This window comes from Paracoccidioides brasiliensis, assembly GCF_000150735.1.
Source record: "Paracoccidioides brasiliensis Pb18 unplaced genomic scaffold supercont2.7, whole genome shotgun sequence".
Classification (NCBI taxonomy): domain Eukaryota; kingdom Fungi; phylum Ascomycota; class Eurotiomycetes; order Onygenales; family Ajellomycetaceae; genus Paracoccidioides; species Paracoccidioides brasiliensis.
This window is the reverse complement of record NW_011371364.1, coordinates 1,092,451-1,114,045: the sequence shown is the minus strand read 5'-3', so window position 1 is coordinate 1,114,045 and position 21,595 is coordinate 1,092,451. Positions and strand designations below refer to the sequence as shown.

The window sequence follows — 21,595 nt, the reverse complement described above, 5'->3', positions numbered from 1 at the left end:
TTTTTTTTTTTTCTTCCCTGGTCCCAATTAAGTATAATTGATGTCTGTCAATCAAAGATCAAACCACCCCTCCCGCCCGTGACAACAAAATAATATATGACTCTGACACGAACATTATGGACACCGCTACATCCCATCAAAGTCCCCTCCGGCATCGTCATCGTCCATGTCCCCCTCGACAATCTCCTTGGCGAGTTCCCGCTCGCGTTCCCGCGCCTCCTGCGCGTTCTTCAACTCGATGCGGTGTTGGTTCATCGGGAATCGCATGGCCTGTTTTAGCCCAGTTAGATCGTACATACATATACGTAAACGTAACCAAAAAAAAAAAAAAAAAAGAAAGAAACATACCTTAACACTCTCATCATGAAGGTTCAAGCAAAATCGGATACGCTCATGGAAAACCTCCCCCGGTTCCGCCGTCGCATACACGTCCCCAACATCCTTACTCTTCATAAACCCACGCTCATGGTCCAACGATGCCTCGATCACCCCATCCCGAATGGCCTTGGCAACAATATACTCTGCCGACTCCTCGCTATCCAGCCCGAGACGCAGACAGATATCCCGCAGCGAGATGCGCGTGTACGACAGCGACATCATCCGGATCCCCGTCTTGATAACATTCTGCCGCAGGCGTAGAATGAGTGTGAACGTGCCGTCTCGTCGGAAGGTGGAGTTGTGCTTCTGCACGGTGTTGACGAAGCCGTCCAGGTCTCCGATGCTGACTGCCTGCACGAGGATGAAGTAAGGGTGGATGGCGCGCTCGAGGGCAGGTTGGCGGAAAATTGAACGGTCGGGAATATCACCCATTAGCAGCTCGACGACGATGAGGAGCTTGGTGGATGCTTGGTAGAAGCCGCCGGCGGTGTGCGTTGAAGGGGACTTGCGGGTGGCGCCGATTAGGTGCTCGTGGGCCTCTGTGTACTGCAGTTGGATGGCGCGGATTCTTCCAAGATAGTAGAGATAGCGGGCGATTTGGTTATTGGGAGGCCGCTGGGGGGAATTCCGAACGGGAGATGAAGAGGTCTGCTTGGGAGACGTGAGAGGTGGAGAGGTAGTTGCGAAGGAGGAGGGTGGTGACGGTGGCCTGGATATCTTGGTCTTTGCGAAGGACTGCGGTTCTCAGAGCTGAGAGCAGGGGCTGGCGGATGGAGATGACAGCTGCGGCTGGAGAAGGCGGAAGGGGAGCAAGCTGTTCGTAGAAGAGAGAATAGTAGAAAAAGACACGGGCAGCCAAGGAATCCAGAGTCCTTCGGTTCATTGTTCGCAATAGATTCACTAGGTTGCTGGAGAAGCTTGCACCTCGCTCGATATCCTTTTTGTCATAAAGATATATCTGGATGAGGATGGAGAGGTAAATGTCGACCTCTGGAAGAACCTCTCGCGCAGCAACGGCGGCAGCAGCAGCAGCAGCTCCACCACCTCCACCACCACCACCAGTTCCGGTCTTTGCTGATAACTTGGCATCATTATCGATATCCATTGAGGAATCTGTAGGAGCATCCGCGAAAGCCGACTGCCTGTCTAGAGACGCGAGCAGGAAGGATGCCATTGAATCCGAGGGGAGGTATGTCTCTACTATGACCTGGACCAGAAGATCGGCGGAGAGATGCTTCCGCATTGACGATATCGTCCTCAAGACCCGCAATGTAAAGCGTGGATCAAATTGGGAAACGGCCCGTTCCAGCAGGGAGAAATTGCTTTTAATATCTATACACATAGAAAGATAATAGAGGGATTAGAAATTAGTCAGTCACCGGAGCTATGTCATGTGGTGTGATGCTGATATAAGATGATAATAATACCTGATAAGGCTTTGTCTCTGGGATCGATTTGCATCTCAATCTCCGAGGCATCACCACCGTCTTCAGCTCTATTCATGGCAACATCCGTTCTATTCTGATCCGGATCTCCAGACAACCTAGAGCTCTTGGATGGAGGTACCACGACAGTCATCTCCTCATCACCGTCACCTCCGTCACGTGTAGCTGCTTGTTGTTGTTGTTGTTGTTGCTGTTGTTGTTGTTGCTGCTGCTGCTGCTGCTCAGCAGAGCCTTTGGTGGTAGCCTCATCCGCCATCTCCACATCTCCCGTCCCGTTGACATGATTCTCCGCAGATTCAGAGCCATTAGTATGATGCTTCTCATCAGCGGTCATGTTGTTGTTTGGGGAAGAGGTGGTGGAACCCTTTTTGCCAGCTACAGTCTTACTCCGAACTGATGATCTGGTGGCGGGAGCGGGTTTGTCTTTTGAGTTGGAGGTGGAGCTCTGTGAGGATGAAAGAGCTTTCTCTCCGTTGGCGGAGGGGTCCGACTTGTTGGACCTGAGAGAACGCCTTTCTGCGGGCATTATTGGGCTGGGAGAGAGCTCTTGGATAGGCGTGCTGCTCGGCGCTTGGGAACCAGGGTAGCCGGAGGAAGAGCGGGAGTTGAGGGAAGGGAGAAAGAAGGATAGAACAAGGACGAGACAGAGACTACAGAATCAAGGTAGGGAGACAGCAGGGAACGGAGCGTAGAACAGAGAGCAGAGAAGGTGGCTGTAGGGAAGCTGATGCTGCCGGTGTCCTGCGTCGTTGGATGCAGTTGATTGATGATGTTTTGTCCAGGTTTTGGTTTTTTTGGGTTTGGGCGTTGGGAGAAATAGAAAGAACCAGGCCAAGGCCGGGTGACTCAGCAAGCAGCAGAAGTAAAACTCACTCGCTCAAACCTGGTTGGCATTCTTAATGAAGGGCCGGACGAGGACAGTTGGAGGAGTATCTGAAAAGTATATGGAGAGTAGTTGTTTGGATTTTAATCTCTTATGCCTTATGCATCCATCCCATTGTGCAGTGCTATGTGTCTTCATATCTCTTTAATCTCTTATCTCTTGTTGTGGATATATATAAAATGGGTACCTGGAAAATACTTTGTATCGTTGGGACTTGGCATGCACATCATCAAAGTATCATTAATAGAGTTGATAAATATCGGTGTATTTACGTATTTCTTCACAGCAAACATCAGCAAGCATCAGCAACATCAGCAACATCAGCAACATCAGCAACATCTACCAACATCACCAAAGATATACGGTATCACTTTGCCAAGTAGATGTCCATATCAGCGGGACTCCCTATTTGCACAACTTTCTCACCGCTCAATTGATATGTTCTATCAACTCTCTAAACCCTGACCAACTCACATCATACACTACATTACTGCGATAGCTCATCATGGGCCTCCTCGAGAGCCATTTGGAGCAGATCTCCCTCTCTGCAGCTGCCATCGCAGATCTCCCGTGAGTAGATGCCATATATATACGATATATATGAAACCGTTACATACACATATCTAACATACTACTGCATAAATAACCAGCTTTCCCCCTCCCAAAATCTTTGCAAACGCCATGCTAAAAACCAACGACATAACCTCCCTCATCCGAGACACAGAACCCCACGAACGAGCCCTCTTCTCCATCGACCCCTTTTCTAACAAAAGCAACTCCTCAAGACACTGCCAACGAAGAGCCACGAGAAGAGCCACAGCTTTCACCGGCAGTGAAATTCGCACCGCAGCAATGGGACCAGCAGGCGACGGCGGAGACTCCATGGCCAGCCGCATCTACGCCGCGAAACACAATAAGAGCCACTTTGCCGTTGCCCAGGTGCTGGGCGGTGAGATGCTGGATGAGATTAAGAAGACAACTGGAGCCAACACGTCCTCGTCCATGTCTGCATCTGCAGCTTCGGCCGGACGTGCCGCTGCAAGGGGTGAGATCAATGTTGACGTTTTGCTGCGGGGGGCGGAGATGCTGTGCAATGTATAGTAAGTCGAAACCAATTCATATGTTATGGCCATACGTGTTTTGCTTGGAACAGTTAGAACTAAAATAACGCGACTAACTCCTCTGCTGCCAGTCCCATCGCCGGCGCCAAAGAGCGAATCTCCTCCCTCCGCCAGCGCCACGTCAACATCTCAGACTCCATCGCCCTCCTGGAAGCGCGCATTGCAGAGCAATCTGCACAGTTGAAGCGGATGAATAGATCGCAGCAGTCATATTCTGCCTCCAATTACAACGACGACTCTGAGTATGACATGGCGCAATCTGCGGTTGATACTGCCATCCCGGTCGTCACGGACGAAGACTTGCGGCGGGAGATGGCTGAGATTTGCGAGCTGGAGGAGCGGAAGCGTAGGCTGGAAGAGCGGGTGGAGGGGATGGAGAGGGATTTGGGTGGGCTTATGAGGTGAAGGGTAGATACAGGGTGGATTGGATTCGGTTTTGCAGATGTGTGGACTCTGTGGTTTTGAATCCAGGTACTTTTACAGGTACTTTTGCAGGGGCCTCGAGGAGCTTCAATCCTAAGAGAGCCCCGGGATACTGTTTATCTGAATGGGGATTACAGATGCCGTTGCCATTTTAAACTGGCATCGTCGTTGCTATATGCTATTCCGCCTGCTGATGCAGAGTGGGATCCATTATTTACCAGTGCCCGCCGCCTTTCCCTCCTTACAGCTTGCAGTGGGAGATGAAGATGAAGGGGAAGATTAATATATTGGCAACGAGGGATATTTGCCCTCAATGCGGTGTGGGAAACTGCCCGATCCCGGCTCCCGTATGAAGCAAGGGGGATGAAAATGCGGCGTTTGTTTGCTTGGAATGGGAGATAACGCAATTGCAAATATTGAGATGGCGTGCCACGGGTTTGGGGACTCGGGGTATATTTGGGAGATATTTGTTGGCAAGATTGAGCTGTTCTATGGCTCTCTTTGAGATCAGCTACGGAGAAGTATGTTTCGGTCCTGTACAAAAGGGGAGAGAACAAATCCAGAGTGATGATATATAACACTTGCTTTACTATGAATTGAATGAGTATCTCAATTGATAATTGCTCTTAGAAAATATATTTATACTCATATTCTTTGTATGGATTTATATCCATTTTTATAGTTAGTTACTGACGCTCTGATTAGTCAGCAACTCTCGTCAACTTCACTTTTCTTTCGTTTGTTTATCTCAACTTCCAACAGCTTCACACTCGTATGTGGAAATTGTGCTGAGACTCTTTCTCCCTCTCTCCATCCTGAGGCCATCTACTCATTCGCTCTCTCTCTCTACTCTGATCAGTCAGAGATCCCCCATTATCAATACAGGCTCATAGAGTACAATGGATCCCCCCAGTTCTAATACCCCGTCCCAGAACCCTCCACCCAACCCAGCGAGCCTACCAAACCCATCAAACCCGGCGAACGCATCCCCCAACCTCGCCACCCAGCAGCATAACCTGATTCGCACGGATCAGGTCCAAAAACTTCCTCATCTCAACGACGCACAGAAGTCTGCAAATACCCAGGTTGTCCGGAGTCTGTGGGAGATCATTAACTCACACCCGCAAGGCTCCCAGGAATACAATTCCGCCCATGCAAAACTCGCAGGCCTTTCGAATTCCCTTATGCGCGGCATGAAATCTTACCAGTATAGCAGAGCTCAACAGATCCAATTACAACAGCAGCAAAAACAGCTTCATCAGATGCAGCAGCAGAGACCTCAGGCAGGTCAACCAGGCCAGTCAGGCCAGTCAGGACAGTCAGGACAGTCAGGACAGTCAGGACAGCCAGGACAGCCAGGACAGCCGGGACAGCCGGGACAGCCGGGACAGCCGGGACAGCCGGGACAGCAACAAGGCGACGGTATGCAGTCAACCCAGACACCACCACCACCACAACAACAACAACAACCGCAACAACAACAACAGCAGCAACAGCAACCGCAACAACAACCGCAACAACAACAACAACCGCAACAACAACAACAACAACCGCAACAACAACAACCGCAACAACAACAACAACCGCAACAACAACAACAACCGCAACAACAACAACCGCAACAACAACCGCAACAGCAACCGCAACCACAACAACCACGCCCTCAAATGGGCCAGCCACAGACGTTTCAGCAACTTCTTCCACAGATCCAAACCAAGGTCAACAGTTTAAACTTTGTGTATCCTCCAAGGATCGAGAAACCTCAGATTGAAGGCTGGTTGAGTGAGGCCAAGTTACGTTATGGCATTGCGTTGCAGAAGCAGGAGCTGGGCAAAGTCAAGCTAAACGAGTTGCGCCAGGCTTATACCCAGCGGCAGAGCGCGGGGAATTTGACGCAAGAAGAAATGCAGGACTTCAAAAATCGGCAGTTGGCGGCAAACAAGCTTTTACAAGAGGGGAGTGAATTTCTAAACAAGTTCAAAGAGCAACAGGATTCATTTCGCTCCAGCCAAACACAGTCACAGGCGCCTGCACAACCGCAGTCACAGCAAGCACAACAACCGCAACTGCAGCAAACACCAGCTCCATCAGGGACACAACACAACAAGCCCATTGGCCCTCCTCTTACCATCCCCCAACAACAACAACAGCAACAACAACAACAACAACCAAGTCTCGCTCTTAAAACCGAACCGGGAATACCAGACGTATCTCGTCCTCCAGTCCCTGCTCCTATCTCTGCTCCGGCTGCCCATACTATCACTTCTGCCGTAGCCGCGCGTAACCAGGCTGGTCAAACATCCATGTCTTCCTCTGGACAGCAACCTGGACTGCCCTCCGCACCAACACCAACACCACATGCCCCAGTCTCACTCCCAACTCAAATCCAATCCACTCCTCTGAACTCCACCCAGCAGCATCAGCAACAGCAACAGCAACAGCAACAGCAACAGCAACCTTTCAAGCAGCCACCCCCTCACTCCGAAACTCCCCCTAGCACCTCCCAAATCCCCCCAGGCCCGCCTCGCCCTCTTTCCCAGCAAGCCGCGTTCCAACAGTCTGCGCAAACCTACTCAAATCCCCAGCAACAGACCACGCAAACTCAGCCGTCACAGCAACAGCAACAGCAGCAGCAGCAGCAACAGCAACAACAGCAACAACAGCAAAACACCCACGCACACCCACAAGGGTACGCCCCACACCGCGCAGACGCTACCACTCGCCAAGTCCACATGTCTATCCCAAAGAACCTAAACGTCAAAGCTCCCGAACCGGTAACGATGGGTCCAGCTCGCCCCACCCTTTCTGGCGGACCCAGCCAGAATGCTGGGGGTGTGATGGGCCAGCCAGCTATTCAGAAACATCCCGGCTATGTGCTCGAGGGTGAAGGGCAGCATGTGCTTAGCAAGAAGATGCTGGATGTACTTGTTAAGCAGGTTACGGGTGGTGGAGAGGGAGAGGGGCTCACTCCTGATGCCGAAGAGGTATGTATCTACGACCTACACATTTCCTTTCAGTGTATTTACGCGTCTTTTACCATCTACTAACACAAGCCCAAAAATTAAATAAAATAAACAGTTTATCCTCCAAATGGCCGACGACTTCGTCGATGACGTCATCACCGCCGCATGCCGCCTGGCAAAACTTCGCCCATCGTCAACCCTCGATATTCGCGACATCCAACTCGTCCTAGAACGCAACTACAACATGCGTATTCCGGGATTTTCGACAGATGACTTGCGCACCGTGAAGAAACCGCACCCCACGCAGGGTTGGACACAGAAGATGTCTGCTATCCAGGCTGCCAAGGTAACTCAGGGGAAGGCGGAGTAGCGAAAATTTCTTTTCTTTTTTGGTGTGTTATGGGCTGGTTTTGTTTCTGATTTTTCTTAATCTTTTTTCTTTTCTCTTGATACTATCTAAACCATGAGGTCCGCCAGGTCACCTTGCTTATTTTCTTTTGCATAAATGGGATTTGTTCTGTTTGCTTTTTAATCATGGGACTCGCGGGGTTATGTATTGACTTTGGCGAAAAATTGAAGAAAAATGATGTCTCTGGATGGGACAGAGGAGTGGGCTGGACTGCTATTTATTTGACTGTCGATGAGCTTTTGATATTTTCCCTTCCTTCTACCGGGCTATCTCTCTCTTAATGTTCCAACATCTTAATTTGTCTATGTCAAAGTTCTGTCTTTAATAGAGATTCAATCTGCAAGGAATACGATAGGGGCTCAGCCGATTTACTTTCGAGTTCTCGAAATAAATATTCTTGTTTATCATGCCGAGATCTTAATTTCACACTTTTTCTTTCTGTTGGTATTTCTTCCCGTTGAAACGTCCCAGCATTTTAATGGCAAACGTACGCTTTCCGTAACTGCATGGGACGGTGATTTTGGGTACGCTTTACTTTTGAGTGTCGATGTTCTTGACATCTTCTGTTCCTCAGACTCCCTTCTACCTCTTCTTTTTTTCCAATTGAACTTCTCAGATAGTTGGATGGATCAGGAGCATAGCGGATACAACCATCAGGAATACATAAAAATAAACAGATTTGTACTTTTAGAATATTCTATGCTAATAGTTTTGGGGGAGGGTTTCCTTGGTACCTGATATACGCTCTTACAATTATGCAAACCAACTAGGAGACAACCTTTATTCTGATTTCAACAAAAAGAGAGAATTCGGATAAACCAACGCGGAAACTCGCATCCAATACATCGAGAGTCACTCAACACTGGATGCGTTGCATCTGCACAGAGCAAATCCCTACATCCAATTCAGTCCTTCGAGTCTGTGACCGCAGAAAAGGGGTAGAGGCTCCTTGACGTGCAGACATGTGCATCATCCTGATATCATGAGAGCAACCCTCAGGTCGACAGTTATATGTTTCTCTCCGGATTCCATCTTCCCGAGGAGTGGATTGGCGGACATTGCCCTGAGCCTGTCTGTAGAGCAATAGCAACTGGCGGGGGATTAAACAATGCTCTGTTGGCCAAACGGCCCCTCCACCAGCTCCTTTTTACAAATGCAAAGCTGACTTTAAACCATATTCACTTTTAAGTACATTGAGAATATGTTCGCAATCTGGTAAATGGGCACCTACTGACTCGTGGCTTCATCAGTTCGAATCGTATAGGTTATCCCCCAAGAGCCTGGATGAAATGCAATATAGCGTGAAGTCTCAGATAACACTTAAGCTACCGAAACTTCCTCCTCATATTCGCATGCTTGCTAACAGGAAAATCTGCCAGATTGTCACTGCGATGCAAATTCTCTACCCCTCCCCAACCGATCAACAGTGTATTCGACCAGAATCCGCTCGTCCCCACAGGCAAATCCCCGCAGGATGCCCACCACATCGCACCACCCCAACCCAGCTCACCAATATAGACCCCACACTCTGGAATTATGAAATCAGTTTGCAAGTGCATGAGAATCATGAGAAAGATTAGAAACACAAGAAATTTCCCCTTCAAATCCAGTGGTAAGATGAAAAATATAGTAAAACCTACGGTAAGTTTGCAGAGCCGAGCAGCTTAAACTGACGTGTAACTAACTAACTAATTAACTAACTTTTCAGACTATGAATGGATTTCTCTCGTCAGTTACAGGAGCATTTTTGATAACTACTCCTCCAGCTCTGGCTCTGGTTCTGAAAATCTATCTGTGCTAACCTGTAGTCAATAACTCGTCGGACCTCAACCCTAGGAATATATTCCCTAGTCTCTCTCGTCCGTTGGTTATTCATACCCTTGGATGATATAATTCCGGGTATAATTCAGCTGCCATCCCAAGGTCACAGATCCAGCGTCCAGATGACCGGGACCCTTGATCCCGGATGCCTTACGGTTCACCAGCTGCTTGCTGACTCGTCATGCGCTTGGAGAACAATCAACCTGCTGAGCAACCGCTGGACATTATTTTGAATGCGGAGCACCAATTAGTTATCCATTCAAGTCGTCATGAAATAAAAAACGACGATGAATAGTGTCGTTGACCCTAAATCATATTAGCCTCAAACGCGGTGTCTGCCAAAGCGCCATCTGTTGGGTGTTTAAATAAATGGGGTCTTTTCAAAAAATATACCCACCTCCCTTCCGCTTGTGCGATTAGATTGTTGATTTGTATGCATTGGGCGGCCTTCCATCTTCATCCTCCTGGTGCTGTATGTCCACTGAAATTTAATGTTTGAACGCACATATTTCCGGTATGGGAGACCCAACATACCCGACGACCTCATCAACTGCGGTGCCGACCACCGCGAGGCCTCTCCCACCCAGCCTGGACACCAGGAACCTTGCAGGAGGCCATGGTGCGTCTCTCTCCAAGGAAAACAACAAGCTTCCAACCACAATATATAGATAGGATTTTGCTAACGTCGTTCATTATTTTCTGGAGGAGCAGAATATTTTCGTCCGTCTCCACGGGTTGCAGAGGAACTACCGACTGTTCCCAAACGTAATAAGAAAGCGAGAAGTATGATAAATAAATAGCTGGCTATTTTTCACCGGACGGATATAAAGCTTATTTTGATTTGCAACGTTTCCAGCTCTCCACCCGCGGAAACAAGACTTGGGTCCCAAATGGCATAGAGAATACTCTGAAATAGACCTATATAGCGGTCGGGTCCTAATAATCGATTTCGTCAAGCAGGGTGGGTAGGATTTGAGCAGACCGTGGGGAACAAAGAAGAGGAGCCCATTAGCTAATTGACTGCTTTTTCGAGGATTAGATGACTGTAAAGTCGGTATGCGGAAAGTAGCCGCGCAGGAAATCTATGACCTCGAACAGCTGCGAAAGGTGTACATTAATCCGGAACGAAATGATGAGGCAGTGCTGCGTGTTTTCCATATCCAGAACGCAAGTTGGGCTACCAAATATCTTCTACGCAAATTCAACATCGACAACCGAGATGACCTTGTCGGCACTGATTTTGGTCGCTATGTCCGTCATAAGCGACCTGAACGGCGTGGAGGCAAGCCTTTTCTCAGCGGGAAGACATGGAAAGTCCAATATGATCCGTGGCGCGGGATTTGCAAGACCTCTTTTGGATTGGATTATTTCAAACACTATACCGTGCGTGATCCGGTAGCCGGCGCGTCGAGGGTTCAGCATGAGGAGGATGATAGCTTGAAGATGATGGGGCTGAATTGCTTTGACGAAGATGGTAGGGCCTCCCATCCCCGGTTTGTGCGATGTGGTAGCGATATATGAGAGAGCAACAAGCAGACGCTGATGGGGATGGGAAACATGCTTGCTGACGCTACTCCAGATAATCCCATATTTGGCTATGATGTCTATGTACAGCGAATCGGCTGCTACGTTCAGCACAAGCAGGTTGCCGTCGATGTGCCGTTGGATCCGGATATCAAGAATCCCTACGTCAGCGAACCCCCCAAGTCCGAGAGCGTCAAGAGCCACTTGACGAAGCATGAGTACATCCCCCGCCTCGACACTCTCGACAACGGCAACGCCATCCTCATTTTTGACAACTCACACTCCAACAGCATCGAGGACACGTTGATCGCTGCCCGTCGTCTCTGGGAGTCTCGCTGGCGCCGGCTGCCATTCTTTCTCGCGTTTGAGTCCCGAGACCTCGTGGATACGGATGAGCACCTCGCGTTCCAGTGCTCCAGGATTATCTTGGAGGACGTTTTCAAGGCGGTGGTGATGGAGTGGGATGCCTTTTTGGACCTGGCGTATGACCACGTTAGTATTTTGGAAGATAAAGTTTACGAGCAGCCCGCGGACGAGACGCGGGCGCCGGAGTTGTGGACGAACTCGAATATCTGGTTGAAGGTGGAGAAGTTGCTGTTTATACATATCGATGTTGTGAAGGAGATGAGGACAAGACTGGGGGAGCTGGTGGGTAGGTTGCCATCTGGTGCTTTTCGTTGTTGCTGTTGCTGTTGCTGTTGCTGTTGTTGGGGGGTTGGTAGCTGTGGCTTTGAGTATACCCAGTGCTAACAGGTTTCTACAGATGATATGGAGACGGATGATACGTGGCTGGACAGTATCCCGGGAGATTACGACAGGTTGGGCACGTTGGTTACGGAAGACTTGGTCAAGCCGACGAAATCGTTGATTTTGCTGCTGTACCAGAGCGTTTCAATCCGTGATAGCAGACATAGCATCAAACTTGGTACCAGCAGTAAGTGTCCCTTTCCTTTCATCCCGCTGGAGTCTGCTCTTTGCTAAGGACCCAACATCTAGTGTGGCGGTTGAGCTGGATAACATTCGTTTTCCTGCCCCTGACTTTTATCGTTGGCTTTTTTGGTAATTTGTGGCCCCAGACATCCCCGTGGCCGACCTGACCTTTTCAAGCCTAACAACTTCTGCTTTACACTAGGGATGAATGTCGACACCTTCGCTGACAACCCAAGCATAAAGTGGTATTTTATATCCAGCGTACCATTCATGCTGTGCGTGCTCATCGGCTGGTACATCGTCAAGCACCTCATGGCCCGCGGGCGCCAAACTCCCTACCAGCGGGGTATCTACGAGAACTTCTTCCATGACCTGGCCACCGAGAATCCCCAATTGTGGTCCCTTACGGGGCCCCGGAACTACATCTTTCCCAAAGGCCGCCTTGCACGCCTCAAATGGTCTCTCATCAAACGCTGGAGTGCCCCTGAGAAAACCATCCATGTTCCGCGGAACACAGGCGATAGTGGTGTTGATAGCCTGGGTGTTGTCTCGAAGATTAAACGCTATTTGATCAGTCGTTGGACAGGGCAAATTGCTGCCAGCCTGCCAGCTGACCAGGTGTCCGCATCGTCTCTTGAAGCTGGTGCAGGTTGCTACGATCCCGAGGAGGATGGTGACGTCCACGTCCACGTCCACGCTGGAGAGACAAGTGTTGTCGCAGACGGCATCGTGGAAGCAACTGAAATGTTGACGCTGCCTGCGACTCCAGCTGTCGAGGAAGCCTTTAAAGTTGAGGATTCCATGTTTCGGTTGGCTGTGCCCTCCACGCGCACTGCTGCTGCTGATGATGATGAGGAGGAGGAAGAGGAGGAGGAACGGGTTATACGACGGGGTTCCCGCGGCCATAATCAACGGAGTAGCAATAGCAGTGGCACTAAGAGTAGTGGTATCCTGGTCGAAGAGGAGGATTTCAGGTGGCTTAGCGAACAGGGCGAGGAAGGGAAGCAATTTATGTTCAGGTCGCCGCCTTCGAAGGATGGGCAGTCGCAGGGAGTTAATGAGAATAATCAAAGGGATAGTACAGGGGGTGCTCCTGGTGGAGATGATGATGCTGGAGAGCGGAATCCTGAGGAGCCTCGCACGAGGTCTGCGGATGTCCCTGCGACGCCCCCAGGTCGTCCGTCCACCCGACTAAGACGAACAGAAATAGATTTTTGAAAGCGAGGAAGTGACATCGCGAGTGGATTTAAGCGCCGGAGTTCATGATATCGGATGACAGCTAATGATGACTCTACACGTTTTGGTCAACTTGTCGAGTAATTTTTTTTTTTGTGTCTATATTTCTTGTTATATTCTCTTTAGACAATGTACACTAGATAGAGAATCGGTTGATTATTTTGCTATGATCACATACGGTGAAGGTACTTTTGTGTCAGAACTCGCCAAAAGTAGACCACGCCTTTCTTCACAGTCAAAGAGGTATATTTAATTGAATGCTACATGCAATGGATCGTGGTAGTATCGTAGCTTATAGGATTTCCAAAATGGAAACCTTTAATGCAATTCGCAGCTATCGGAAACAGCATCGAGACGGTTTCTACAGATAGAGATATACAGGAAGAGACGCCTCATTACGCACAACCTCTTTCTACCGTGTCCACATTCTTCCCACATCTCCGGCTAGATTAATGGCTACAAAAAAAAAAAAAAAGGAAAAATCCACTCCGCCACTATCCATATAAGCTGAACTAGAGGCAGATGGCAAGAAACATACGAAAATGAAATATAGAAGATAAAGTAAAGTGAAGGGTGAAACAAAGACAAAAGAAAGCTGGACGTATTTGTTGATATAGGTCCAAACAAACGAAAGCTGATCAGACGGCATGTGTCTAATTCGACATCAAAAGTTCTCCTTCCCCCACACAAAGTTAAAACCAGGCTCAGAATACACGTTGCATTTGACATGCAGTGTACTTCCTAGGGGTTTAGGCCCGCAGAAGAACACTCCCGCTTCGGCCGGAGCATGGATCTTGCGAATCGATCGGAAGACCATATCCCAGTTTGGGCGGCCAAAGTTTGTCGGGGCCCGCAGGCCGGTGATGGCGTCTTGGTCTGCATTGGCATCGTTTATCATAATATTGGTGGCATCGTCAGATTTGATTTGGGCGGTGAGATACTGTAGTGGGGTTTGGGTTGCAGTTAGAATGTCGATCGATATCATCAGCTGATGTGATGGGGTGGAGAGGTTCACATACAGTATGGATTTCAATATGGTTTGCCCTATCCTGCGCTTCGATAGCCAGAAGTAGCGAACGGAACCACTCAAAAGAGCCAAAATCTCGACACACCCAGAAGAAATATACCTTCCTCAGTCTCGTCTTTTTCTGCGGATAGTTCATGCGGTACCAAATACTCTTCAGGATCGAGGCAAAAGGGGTAACGCCGATCCCCGCCCCCACGAGAAGAGCAACCTCATACTTGAACACGTCTTCAGACGCGCTTCCGAATGGGCCGTCAATGTACACTCTAGGCAGAATCCGGCGAATTTTGGGATCCACGTCGTCATCAGCTGTTCGCTTGTCAACGCAAACAACCGCAGAGGTGCCTGGTTTCGACTTTGCCCCGCCCTTATTCTCAAAATCACACCCTAAGGATTTGGCGAGAGTTTTAGTGAAATTGCCAACACAGCGAATATGGACAGAGATATAGTCTTCTTCAGGGGCGCTGGTTAGAGTGAACGGATGATACTGCCAGACTGACACTGCAGGGCAACATAAGAAAATATACTATTTAAAACAGCATGGGTTAGCGACACAATGCAGAGAGTGGGTTTAATGGAAAGCTATCAATGTACCTGCCCCGCCCTGGATTTTGTGTTCTCTTTCTTGATTTGAATTTCACAAACATTACTTGGATGCTGCACGACCTTCGAGATATACGTCTTGTGGCGGCCACGGGCTTCCCGCAAGAGACGCTCCACGAGATAGATCGCGCCCCCGTACATCCAATAGAGCCAGAAGACGCCTATTCCATTGCAGAATGGGGGGAAATCCGGTTTGATCATGCAAAATGCGCCATGCACGGCCCAGAAAACAAAGAAGACCACGAACAGATGGTGGGTGTACCAGAATCGTTCGTAATTTGCCCGACGTGGTTTCTCCGTTGAGGTGAAAACCATGGCTGTCAGAGCAATGAGCATAACATAACCCGACCAGCCGGGCCCAGTGGCGAAGTTGGCTAGGAGGAAACCTTTGAACCCCAGCTTTTGTTTGGCAGCTAGCTGGGCGAGGTTGTTCCAATGGGCAATAGTATGGACCCAGGAGAAGAAGAAGATGGACCAGCCCACGACTGGAAAATGGAGTCAGTGTTTGAGAAAGGAGTAAGAAGCTTTTGCTTCAAGATTGGGAATCGGCGCACGTTTGTGAAAAGTGATATTTTTATCTGCTGCCCACGTCAGAGGGATATCAAGTCTAAGGGGCAGAAAGGCAGAAAGGATGGTTCACGGACCAAATTGGATGATACCATTCAGGGGCGTTTGCCTAGCCAGCGATATGAACGTTCGACAAACAGCTATATCTTGGTCAGGGCCGGTTCAACTGGGGCAGTCTCGGAGAAGAAAGTGTACGCACGCAAGAGAATCAGGGCAACATCAAAATGTAAAACTAGAGCCGAGGATCTAGCAATAGCAAATGTGAGGCCGAAGATTCCTCGTGCTGAGTTGAGGTTGTCCTAGAATAAAAATTTAGTGCTATGAGGATGGTTATGTTGTATCACAGGGGGGGATGGATATTTGCACACCTTCAACTGGTAGTTTAGAAACCCGAATGCAAAAATCATAAAATGAGCGACGATGAACATTAAAACGAATCTGATGAATCAATTAGCATCTCTAACCAGAGAAAGGATGATAATAAACCCACAGTCTGCTCCAACCCTCATTTACCATCCTGCGTAAAAATCCCACAAGTCAGTGGCCTGGCCAGATGCTCTAGGTAAACCTACGAGCTCTTCTTCCTACAAATCTCCCGCAGAAACTTCAGTAAAACCTACCATCGATCAAATTTCTCTTTCATGGTCAAATCCCGTGGCGGCTCCCCGCTCATTTCGCCTGACATCAACATCCTCGTCAAGGGCGGCCATCGTGCCCGTTCTGTTTGGCCGCTCCATGAACTCTTTTCGCTGCCCATCGCCAAGTTCGATGGATATCGGTTGAATACCCTTCAGCCAGCCAGATAGAGAAAGTTGGACAGACAATATCGATAACAGCGCAGCAAGCACAACCGCAAAGACTCGCGAAGAGGTGTTTGGAATCAAGGAATGCCACACTCAGTTGATAGTGATGTTCAACAGCCAAAAATTGCGTACAAATATTTCCGTCAGTCACAGAGTTAGAGATGATAAACGTACATTAACAGTGTCTATCGAGATTTGTTCTCAAAAGCTCAAAGGAGGGGAAATTACAGTTCAGTTTGTGTAGGTGATGCAAGGAGGAAGAGAAGAAGAAGAAGAAGAAGGAGGAGGAGGAGGAGGAGAAGGAGAAGGAGAAGGGATCCTTTTGGTGAGACACAGATTATTAAAGAGAAGACGTAAAACGAACAAAATATAAATAAATCATCAACATGGCTTGGACAGTTTCAATATCCTAGGTGTTCCGACGTATGATCGTGCTGCCAGCAAAACACGACGAGGAATGAAAGGGCCACTAATGAGAGGGGAATAACTAGAGGAGTGTTGCAACAAGACGGAAAGAATCCCAGAAGGAAGAGAAAGTAAATCATGAACTGCTCACGGGCTGCTGCCGGAATGCTCTAAGAGGCGGCGTAGCAGGAGGAGTCATGAAGCACAAAAGCATCAGAGAGAGGCGACGACGACAACGACGACGACGACGACAACGACGACAACGACGACAACGACGACAACAACAACAACAACAACAACAACAACAACAACAACAACAACAACAACAACAACAACAACAACAACAACAACAACAACAACAGGAGGGAGAGCTGTGACAGGCGAAGGTATCAGATATTTTCTCGCACAGGGCCCGCGCAGCTTTTAGTTAAAAATGGGCAGGCTCTGGGCAGCTGCCGGAGACAGCCACTGGGGGTCAGGAGATCCTGGGTCTATGTTTGATATTTAGGTAGTTAAAATGGTTAAATGGTTGCTTGACTCCTGGGCTAAACAACTAGTTAACTACCAAGGCTGGAACCTATCTGGCACTTCCAAGGCCTTGGATTTCCTCTTGTCCCCTTGCGTGGAAAGACGCGGATGCGGGTTCCATCAATCAGCATACGAAGTGGTTCTCTGCTCCCAGTAGGCACCCCCGGGAAGTGACAAAAATGAAACATAGCTTCGTACATGGGTAAAACCAGTGAGGTTGAATCAGGGGGGTTTCCAAGGCAGCGCAGTGCTGAGAGCCGATGACTCGTCCCTTAAAAGATGGAAACGTGAGAGCGGAGCTTGCACACTAAGCAGTCATTTAACAGCCTTCCAATACACAGAGAAGAAAGAAGAAGAAAAAGGGAAAAAAAAAAAAAAAGAAAAAGAAAAAGAAAAAAAAAAAATGGGTGATTAGATCTCCAGTCGTCGCGTCCGGTCAGGATCGAAAAGGTTTTTTTTAACCGCCGCTAAAAGCAACCTGCGCCCTTGCATCTTGCCCCCCAATGATGCTTAACTGCACATATTCCTCCAATCCGTTTCACGTCTGCTGCATGATGCTGGCACTGATGCTTCAGATTGGTTGGGATCTTCAGGCCTAAACCCTGATTCATTTTCCCGCGCTGGGATTATTAGTTAACTGGTTAACTGGTCGGAAACCGCGGACCTAACGATGCGGTTTGTCTACTTCTTGACGACTCAACGGAGGCAGCCCTGATTCAACTCGGAATGAGGAGAAGGACGCTGCTCCATGTTTTTTATCTGACGGGAATTGCACTCACTTCCGCTATGTCTTGTTGGGTGGGTGAGGATAACTGCTAGTTACGCACATGGCTGGACCAAGAGAGCTTGCTGATTGATTCTATGAAACCATGACACCAAATCGATGGGATCTGCAAATTTGGTTTGGGAGATCATTCTTTCATTAGAAGATGGTGATAAGGAATGGGCTTTCTGGGTTTGGAGCCCGGTTCCGCCACAAACAAAATTCATATCCATGCATGCAAATTAGCGAGAAGACTCAATTATGCCATAAAACTAACTGCTTCACGAACTCAACTAGAATCGTAAATAAAAACTATAGTGCTGGCGGGGAACATCTATGTATGTTGAATGTTTCCGTGTCTCTAGTCCTATGTCATGACAATTCTATATCTTTCTCGGATGGAAGGATTCCAAACGCCATGGGTCTAGAAACAGATTTTCAAGGTACACCAAAAGGGGACAGGGGCTATAATCAAACAAAGCAAAAAAGAAGAGCTAGCTGTCAAAATATTTTTTTTTTTTTTTTTTTTCAAGCAAGCATCCATATCGACATCTTTTTCACCAAAAAATCAGTGATTGTCTAATTCTAACCAGTCCGTCCCAAGGCTTCCAACTCCTTCCGTACCTCGTCCTCAGTCCGAATTTTCTTTAGTTGCGTATCCTCTAGCTTCTCCCCACTCGCTACACGCATCTTCAGTTCATCAATCGCACGGATCTTCTTCAAGAGGCTGCGGATCTTTTTCTCCTGGGCAGTGCTGCCTCCAGGAGTCACCGGTGAGGTGACTGTTACATCCGGTGGGGGAGCTGCTCCTGTTGCTGTGGTTGTTGTTGTTGTTGTTGTTGTTGTTGTTGTTGTTGTTGCTGCTGCTGCTGCTGCTGTGGTTGCTGCTGTGCCGTTGGCTGCGACACTGGTGTTAACATTGGAGCGATTTTGGCTAGCAGAGCCAGTTGGAGGCGCATTGGAGGGAGTTTGATGATCGCTACGCTGTCTGCGGTGAGAGCTACGGCTTCGATCGCGATTCTGGCGGCTGTAGCTGTTGGGATCAAGTGTGTGGAAAACATTATTTCCTCGAGAACGGCTGCGGGAGTGGGCTCTCCGATCCCGACGGTCGGCGCTAGGACCGGTCGGAACAGTTGAATCCGCCGCAGCGTCAGCTGTCAGATTTCCAGACTTCTCCGTCATCTCTTTTGCTTTCTTTGCTTCACGTTTTTTCTTATTCTTCGCTGCAGCCTTTGAGATTTTTTCATCTCCATCAGCTCCAGGAGGGAGTACTACCCCGCCTCCGGGTGCAGCGCCAGGTGGAAGGTACTCCCCAGCCAACTCTGCGCCTGGAACGACGCGCCGTCTAGGTTTCCCAAACCCATTTAGGCTGTTGCCTCCGACAGAAGATGATGATCCATCTCTGACAAACTTTTCCCCGCCTTCATCTTCCCGTTTGAAGGCCAGCGGGGTGGTTTGCCCACGCGCACCAGGTGGTCGGTATGCCCCCGCTGGCTTTGAAGGCGCTTTCTTAGTTGCTAGATACTCGAGCGCAGAAGGTTGCGGAGTGGGCATGGGATGGAATGGGTTTTCCGATGGGTGAAAGGTTGGAGACAGGGGCCTCCAGCACACTTGGTACAACTCTGTCAAATCCTCGTTGTACATCAGTCCACCTCCCACGTGCCAGATGCGAACTCCATTATCGACTCTGAGTCTTGGGCTCGTAGTGGCAGTCAAAATGAACTTCTCGTCGGGACTCCACTCGCACACACTAGCATTAGACGCCTCGATGGTTGTTACTTTGTGGCAATCTTTATGCAAATCATATATGTCCATTTGGCCCGCAAGATTACCAAAACCAGCAACGATCACAAATCTCCCGTTAGGGGAGAAAATAATGGTATTGCGAGGCGCGAGGGCAAACGAATGCGTTGCAACAGCGCGAGTATTGAAGATGGTGGTTTTTGCGGGCATGTATCCATAGACAACTCCGAATTCTTTCGAGTTCGGAGACCATGTCACATCATGGATAGGGCCTTCCTTGTCTATAGGTTGAAGAGAGAGTTAGCAAGGATGTGGAGCACTTTGCAGAGTGGTTTCTACGTAATCTTCTCACCAAGGTCGATTCTCGAGTCGAATCCTCCGCTAGCACTCAGGAGGTAGAGAGTAGTTTCCCCATAGTAGCTTTTCCCGGTCTTGTCGACGTCAGTCTGTGCAAGAACTATAACAGACGTTCCAGTGTTGTTCCACTTCAACTGAACCTTGTCGCCCTTGAAAAAGTTCTTCTGCGAAACAGGAGAATTGAATTGCGGTACATTGAAAACCTTGACTGACGCTGGCATACCCTATAGATTACGAATAGCGTTAACATGCAAAATATAAAAGTGGAACAAATTGGGGGTTCAGCTAACCTTGCGCTCTGGGATGAACACCGCAATTGAGTTACTCTTTCCAGGGGATAGAGCAAAGTCCACCACTCCTTCAACCCGCAGCTTATTCCACACCTTCCCGAGCTGCCCGCTCTCATAAAATTGAACTTCATTAGTGACAACTCGAGCGCAGAACTTCTCATCAGCCGTATATTGCAGATTCCAGCCAGTCTGAGATTTCTGCACAAAGCTGCCAATACTGGTATGCTCTTGGTTGCTGCTGTCACCGTCGGGCAGGCCCGGAACAACCTTCCAAACCTTCAAGTTTTTGACGGCGTCACCGTTCTCGTCTTTCGAAGGTCGTTGCCATGTGATGATGTATGATCCAAGAGGTGAGAACCCCAATTCATAAACATTCTCGGCAGGGAGCGTAGTAATTATGTGACCAACAGAGGGATCCACAACCACAACACTGTAGGAAATATCGTTTTAGAAAAGGTCACATGCAAAACGGATAGGTGAAAACAGGAGCAAGGAAACGTAAGGACATACCCTTCCGGAGCCGCCCAGGCAAAATACCGGCCGCATGGAGAGTAAGTGCAGCAGCGCAAGTTACCTGTTGGTCTGCGGGAACCCAATTAGCACCCAATATACAGCTGCCACCAAATGATGTGCATTGCATACCTCGAAAACCCATGTAGTGGCTCATAAACTGGAGATGCATCCACAATAGCAATACCCTTTTGTGTGCGGTCTAGAATGTGTCAGTATATGATTCTCTTTTGGACTAACTGTATGCAGATGGAGTTGCACAAAGCCAGTGAATTTAATTTGACAACGAAACAGTGACAGTGATAACTCACAAGCAAACTGATTTGGAGTTGTCATGTCTACTCAGAGGCACAGGACAAATTCAACTTAAGATGATGGGAAACCGAATGGAGGACTTTTGAGAAAACCCCAGGGAAGCGACAGAGCAATCTGACAGTCAAAGTTATGAATTCCTGGAGCTATGGTGCTGTGTATAGCTTTTGAAAAATTTGCACACATAAGCCAGGTTTTCCGTTCGAAACGTTTGCTTCGATTGCCTTTATACCTGTAGGTTTTATCTTTGTGCCCGTTGGCTGAAACGCAGTCAATTCCCTCAAGCCAGCAAATTGTAAAGTGCGCTCTAACATGCAAACAAATATACCCGTTATATTTGTTTGCCTGCTTCCTTTCTTTTTTCTTTTGCTTCTCTCGAACTTGACAAGTAAATGCCAGCGCTTGAAACAGTAGATATTACGCGAACGAGAGCCGAACGGAAAGAAGAAGTAAAATGCTGTCTTGAGGAAGGAAGGAGCTTTTAAGCAGCAGGATCGAGCAGTACAGAGTCGGTAATCCCAAGGACTGCCTGAGGGGAGCCAGCGGGGGTCGAGGGT

General features: G+C 48.6%; 7 protein-coding genes across 7 annotated transcripts in view; 4 read left to right on the top strand and 3 right to left on the bottom strand.

The window, feature by feature from the left end:
- PADG_12029 (uncharacterized protein) overlaps nucleotides 1-2,349 on the bottom strand; it is a gene marked incomplete at both ends in the record, with an annotated part of 6,726 nt that extends 4,377 nt beyond the window's left edge. Inside the window, 4 exons of the mRNA XM_010763316.1 lie at nucleotides 131-270; nucleotides 349-1,026; nucleotides 1,082-1,710; nucleotides 1,806-2,349. Coding sequence (XP_010761618.1) covers nucleotides 131-270; nucleotides 349-1,026; nucleotides 1,082-1,710; nucleotides 1,806-2,349 — 1,991 coding nt within the window. The remainder of the gene's footprint in view (nucleotides 1-130; nucleotides 271-348; nucleotides 1,027-1,081; nucleotides 1,711-1,805) is intronic.
- An 862-nt stretch (nucleotides 2,350-3,211) lies between these two features.
- PADG_06030 (uncharacterized protein) lies at nucleotides 3,212-4,232 on the top strand (the record flags this gene model as incomplete). The annotated part of the gene is made up of 4 exons (XM_010763006.1): nucleotides 3,212-3,276; nucleotides 3,357-3,698; nucleotides 3,750-3,806; nucleotides 3,899-4,232. The coding sequence occupies 4 exons, from the start codon at nucleotides 3,212-3,214 to the stop codon at nucleotides 4,230-4,232; spliced, it is 798 nt and encodes a 265-aa protein (XP_010761308.1).
- A 917-nt stretch (nucleotides 4,233-5,149) lies between these two features.
- Nucleotides 5,150-7,583, top strand: PADG_06029 (uncharacterized protein; the record flags this gene model as incomplete). Its single annotated transcript, XM_010763206.1, has 2 exons — nucleotides 5,150-7,234; nucleotides 7,329-7,583. The coding sequence occupies 2 exons, from the start codon at nucleotides 5,150-5,152 to the stop codon at nucleotides 7,581-7,583; spliced, it is 2,340 nt and encodes a 779-aa protein (XP_010761508.1).
- Nucleotides 7,584-8,911: 1,328 nt separating this feature from the next.
- Nucleotides 8,912-9,423, top strand: PADG_06028 (uncharacterized protein; the record flags this gene model as incomplete). The annotated part of the gene is made up of 2 exons (XM_010763005.1): nucleotides 8,912-9,175; nucleotides 9,331-9,423. The coding sequence occupies 2 exons, from the start codon at nucleotides 8,912-8,914 to the stop codon at nucleotides 9,421-9,423; spliced, it is 357 nt and encodes a 118-aa protein (XP_010761307.1).
- A 536-nt stretch (nucleotides 9,424-9,959) lies between these two features.
- Nucleotides 9,960-13,115, top strand: PADG_06027 (uncharacterized protein; the record flags this gene model as incomplete). The annotated part of the gene is made up of 8 exons (XM_010763004.1): nucleotides 9,960-10,062; nucleotides 10,149-10,226; nucleotides 10,300-10,404; nucleotides 10,477-10,917; nucleotides 11,023-11,619; nucleotides 11,731-11,901; nucleotides 11,964-12,026; nucleotides 12,100-13,115. 8 exons carry the CDS (start codon nucleotides 9,960-9,962, stop codon nucleotides 13,113-13,115), a joined length of 2,574 nt encoding a protein of 857 aa, XP_010761306.1.
- Nucleotides 13,116-13,797: 682 nt separating this feature from the next.
- Nucleotides 13,798-16,084, bottom strand: PADG_06026 (uncharacterized protein; the record flags this gene model as incomplete). The annotated part of the gene is made up of 9 exons (XM_010763205.1): nucleotides 13,798-14,073; nucleotides 14,153-14,683; nucleotides 14,752-15,245; nucleotides 15,315-15,341; nucleotides 15,405-15,467; nucleotides 15,527-15,626; nucleotides 15,696-15,765; nucleotides 15,818-15,844; nucleotides 15,948-16,084. 9 exons carry the CDS (start codon nucleotides 16,082-16,084, stop codon nucleotides 13,798-13,800), a joined length of 1,725 nt encoding a protein of 574 aa, XP_010761507.1.
- Nucleotides 16,085-18,411: 2,327 nt separating this feature from the next.
- On the bottom strand, nucleotides 18,412-21,062 carry PADG_06024 (uncharacterized protein; the record flags this gene model as incomplete). The annotated part of the gene is made up of 6 exons (XM_010763204.1): nucleotides 18,412-19,850; nucleotides 19,922-20,150; nucleotides 20,217-20,646; nucleotides 20,727-20,798; nucleotides 20,859-20,928; nucleotides 21,038-21,062. 6 exons carry the CDS (start codon nucleotides 21,060-21,062, stop codon nucleotides 18,412-18,414), a joined length of 2,265 nt encoding a protein of 754 aa, XP_010761506.1.
- Between the last annotated feature and the right edge of the window lie 533 nt (nucleotides 21,063-21,595).